The sequence below is a fragment of the Lepidochelys kempii genome, chromosome 25 (genome assembly GCF_965140265.1).
Source record: "Lepidochelys kempii isolate rLepKem1 chromosome 25, rLepKem1.hap2, whole genome shotgun sequence".
NCBI lineage: Eukaryota > Metazoa > Chordata > Testudines > Cheloniidae > Lepidochelys > Lepidochelys kempii.
The window spans coordinates 8,173,180-8,177,861 of NC_133280.1; the positions used below are offsets into that span (position 1 = coordinate 8,173,180).

A 4,682-nucleotide genomic window follows, 5' to 3' on the forward strand; every position below is an offset into this window, starting at 1 on the left:
TGGATCCACACTCCCATGACCAGCGTGGGTTAGAACCCCCAGCTGGCAATCCACTGCCATGCATTCCGGGCTGGGCAGGACTGCGGGCTTCAGTGCTTTCACTGAGGGCCTCCTTTTCCACAGCCCAGCACCTTGGATGGTCCAAGGGGGTTGTCCAATGGGGGTGTCTAATCTCACCATCCTGCACTGTACTTGACACACCCACTTTGCAGGCGCTTAAGGCACCCGCGACTGGAATAAATCCCCCCTTTGCACTGACTGATGCCGGTTTTTGTTGAAACCTGCTTTCTTTGAAGAAGGAAAGCCAATTAATTTCCCTAGGGATTTTCTGCACTTCTGGGAACCCGCCCTGAATGCATCCCCGAAAGGCAGTTAAGGAAACAGTCTGCATTAGTCATGCACAGATACATATATATATTGTCTAAGAGACCTGTAACTCATTGACCAACTGTAATATCTGGGAATGATGAATGCCTGATTTTGGACTCGGTCTGCGGGTTTCAATGACCCTTGCAGACACCTGGCCCTTTTTCATCTCCTTCCCCTCTACCGCAGTGTGTGTGACACACTTAGAACCTTCTTGTAAATGCGGGCACAGATTGGGGTTCCGGATAGATCGCTTTTAATAGAATAACAGTGGGATGGTCCAGTCACCAACTGCAACCACCTAGCCCTGCTCCAGCCCAGTTTTGCTTCCGCACAGCTGCTCCGAAAGTGCTAGTCAGATGCCTGTCACCGGGCACTCCTGCCTGCCTGGTGTGCTGCTACCCTGTGTAGAGGCAGGTTTATTCTTGCTGTCTTTCTGCTTTCCTTTCTTAGTGGATGCATTGCTGTGCTTCCTTTTTCCTTGAGGCTCTTGCCTGGGGCCCTGGAGCGACCCACTGGTTTGGGGAGGCTGCAGCACCAGCTCCAAATCCCACTTGGGGTCCTCATTGAAAGTTTTGAGGTCATAGAAATAATCCACGCTTGCCACGGTGTTTAGGATCTCGGGCACGCTATAGTCAAAAGACAGCAGCTCATCAGGCAGGTTGAGTGACCGTATGTCGCTGGACGAGTCGTCACACGGGAAGCTGCAATCTTTGCTTTCGCTCTCGCTGGACGCTAGGGTGCGGCTCAGGTTGTCTCTGGAAACCTCCGAGTCCGAGTTAGCTGGAGAGCAATCAAACAGCTTCATTGCATCTTCCAACAAAACCTTCTCAGGCAGATCGAAGGGCTCCTCTGTGTCCAGCACTGTGCTGGCTTCAGCTCCGAGGCTGTCCTGCAGAGGACAGGACACTGCCTTCACCATCACCTGCGCGTTTGCAACACTGGGACTGGAAAGAGGGTTTTGATCTTCGATGCAAGTGTCTGGGATCTGTGTATTCAATAGGAGGTTCTGGCTCATGTGATTTTCTTTGAGTTCTTCCCCCTCCACCTGCAAACCATCAAACCCTTCACACTCCGGGTTGTGGGGACTTGGCGTACCCTTAAGGTGGCTGTAGGGGCTTATCTGGAGGCCCTGCTCATTCTGGCTGAGTCCAGGCAGCGATAGAAGGAGCTGGGGCAGTTTGCTGTCATTGTTCTGACCTTCTTCCTGGGGCTGAGGCATCTCAAGAAATGGAGAGTCATGGAGTGGGTGAGGAACCAAATTAACTTGTTCTGTCCCATTAGCAGGGCCCTCCTGATTGAAATAAGGCATGATGTACTGGGGGTTGCTTGGGATCGGGTGGAAGGGTGGGTAGGGGACTGTCTGGACAGGACTCTTGAGGTATCTGTGGGTGTCCAGAAGGTAAGCGTTTGGTGAACTTGATCCACCCGTGAGCTTATAAATGGACGGTTGCACGAAATTGGTCGTTGCCCATTCTATGCGATATATCCGGGGATCGAAAAAGCACCCACAGGGTGCCATCTGGAAACCTGGGCAACGGAGATAAAAACATCATTTGTGGTGACCCCCAGAGACGATGAGTAAATAAATCCTCCGGGAGCATGTGACTCACCCCCAGCCAAGACCTGCCAAAGGCCAGATCCTCAGCTGGTGTAAATTGGTGGTGTAGTTCCGTTGACTTCAATGGGGCTGTGTGTGTGTACCAGCTAAGGGTCTGGCACAAAGGATCAAGTTCTGCTGTGGCCCAGGTAGGAGAATAAGTTACACACAGGGTACACATCTGGTCTGAAACCGGTGCAAGTGGAAACATAGCGTAACTTGCACTGATCTGGGATTTGGGGCAAATGCAGTCTGGAGTCAGAGGGTGCAGTTCCCATGGAATCTCTGGGCCCCAGTGAACAGTGTAAGTTACATGTTTGGTGTAAACTGATCACAATGCAGGTGCCGTTGACATCACAGGGTGTGTCTAGGCTACGAAGATGAGATGGGCATAGCTAGGTTGCTGTATCTGTGCCGGCCCAACCCCGTAGTGTAGACACAGCCTACACTGACGGAAGGGGTTTTCCCATGGGTGTAGGAACACCCCCATCCTGAATGACCATTGTCCATTGGTGTAGCTGCATCTCCACGGGGGGTTAGGTTAGCACAGCTCTGTTCGTTAGGGATGTACTTTTTCACACCTCTGACTGATATAGCTACCTCGACCTAACTTTTCAGTGTTGACTAAGCCACAGTTTTACACTTGCACTTTAGCTTGCACTGATTTACCATTCAGATGGTGTGTGTGCGTGTGCAAAATGAGGGGAGCTTACACACCAGAAAGGGTGTACAAGAAAGAGCAACCAACAGGAGACCGTAAGGGAAAGCAGACCTTCTCTCCAGATACCAGGTAGCTGACTGCCCAGCACCCTTTGATATCTTTTACAGATGAGATCTGCAAAGGGCATTAGGTGCCTGTGATGGGATGTCCACACCAGCCCCTGAAGGGGTTAAGGTGGCTAGATGGGCCAATTAACTGCCTAGGCAGCACTTGGAGGAGGAGCCAGGGAGCAATGAGGACTAATTAAAAGCTGAAGCTCACCTGAGCAGAACAGCCAGGGTTTATATGAAGTCAGACAGCTGAAGGCAGCATGGGGCTATAGGGAGGAGGTTTGTAGTCACTTTCCCTGAGACTAGGAAGAGAAGGGAGCTAGGCTTGGAGAGAAGGACATGCCTGGAGAAGGGTAGATAAATAGACTGATAGAGGCAATATAAGAAGTAGTCCAGGGAAACAGCAGCAAGGTGTGGGACTGTGCAGACCTTAGCTGCTGAGTGTAGGGTCCCTGGGCTGGAACCCAGAGAAGAGGGTGGGCCTGGGTTCCCCTACCAGCCAGTGGAGAAGTGGCATTATTGAGGCAGTGAACTGGAAGACTGCCTGGGACAGAGAGCCATTCGTCCGCACTCCCAGAAGGGGAGAACCAAGCCATGAGGAGGGAGGTCCTGAGAGAGAATTGGCAGGAAGAGGCATCAGATATGCAGAACTAATCCTCCTCTGGGACCACAAGGAGGCGCTCCAATGGTGAGTAGTGCACCCCTGGACAGTGCCCAGCTCTTAGGAAAATTCCAGTCTTAATTCTTATGTCTTTAAATTGTATGTGCCCTAAACATACCTGCAGGGGGTACTGTGAAAATGTCTTTCTCTTGACTTGGGGGATGGTACAGGTTGGATGGTCCTGAAATAGTAGCACAGAAAAGTCACAAGGTCCCCATTATGAAGTGATACTTTATTTGATGAATATTTTGAAAGGGTGTAAAATTATTAACTTTAAAGGATTAAAGAAAATTGGAAGAGAATGAAAAGGAGAGAACCCAGAAGTATATTTGCTGAAGAGAATACCCAGGACTGATGAATCTGAGGGGGAGAATTTAACAGAGGAATAGACAGAAGAACAGAGAATTAGTTATCTTACCTAGGGATACAGGGTTGTCTGGAAGGACAAATGTTTGAAGTGGCTGGTTTGACTGGCTCTCTGATTGATCTGAGGGTCTGGGAACATAGGCATCGTGTTGCTGGTAGAACAGTTTCGGTTGCTGCGTCATTACTGTGTCCGTTTGAAGGACAGTCGGGTTACACGACTGCTCTTTGGATGTATCTAGGACACTTGGCTCTAGTGTTGCCATGGCTGAGAAGTTCTGTTTTGGTGGTTACTCGGGACAGAATTCCAGGTAACAACTGAGGTTCTAAGTCCCCTAAAAGTGCAGAGAGAGGTCACTCCAAAGGTAATGACTATCTGAGTTTTATATTGGGAAACTTTTTTAAAAAATCCAGCAGTAAAAGTTTGATCCTGGGATTGCCTTGTCTGGGGAGAATGGGTGGTGTTGCCATGAGATGTTTCAACAAGGGTTGGCGAAAGTGTGACCTATGGGGCATGGTGATGAGATGAGAACGGGTGCCTCGGCTTTAATGTGGCACACGCAAAACGCTAGCTCTTGCCGCTCGGCATAAAACGAATGTGTTGCATCTTCATTTAATCCTTCAACACCTCAGCTAGTTAATCAGGTAAAGATCTGCCCCATCTTCTCACTCCGGCTCACCTGCCTGTGCAAGCCCCCATGCACTCTCTCTCTAGCTTCTCTCTCAGCGGTATCTGGCACAAGCTTGCATTCTTCCCACGGAACTTTTCCCCAAGGTCCCTGGGAGTTCAGGACGCCAAAGGGGTTGGTGGGTGCTAACGATCCTCCATGCTCACCAAGAGCTCATCTCTAGGGGTGGGATAGTAACCCATGTAGATCACCCCTGCCCTTGGGAGGGAGCAGAGGCCAAAATGGGCTTAAG

At 50.2% G+C, this 4,682-nt stretch overlaps 1 protein-coding gene across 1 annotated transcript; it reads right to left on the reverse strand.

Moving 5' to 3' along the window:
• Positions 1–721: 721 nt before the first annotated feature.
• Positions 722–4,027, reverse strand: PRR22 (proline rich 22). Its single transcript, XM_073324684.1, has 3 exons — positions 3,817–4,027; positions 3,517–3,579; positions 722–1,896 (listed from the first exon to the last, which is right to left on the reverse strand). The coding sequence occupies exons 1-3, from the start codon at positions 4,025–4,027 to the stop codon at positions 722–724; spliced, it is 1,449 nt and encodes a 482-aa protein (XP_073180785.1).
• Positions 4,028–4,682: the final 655 nt, after the last annotated feature.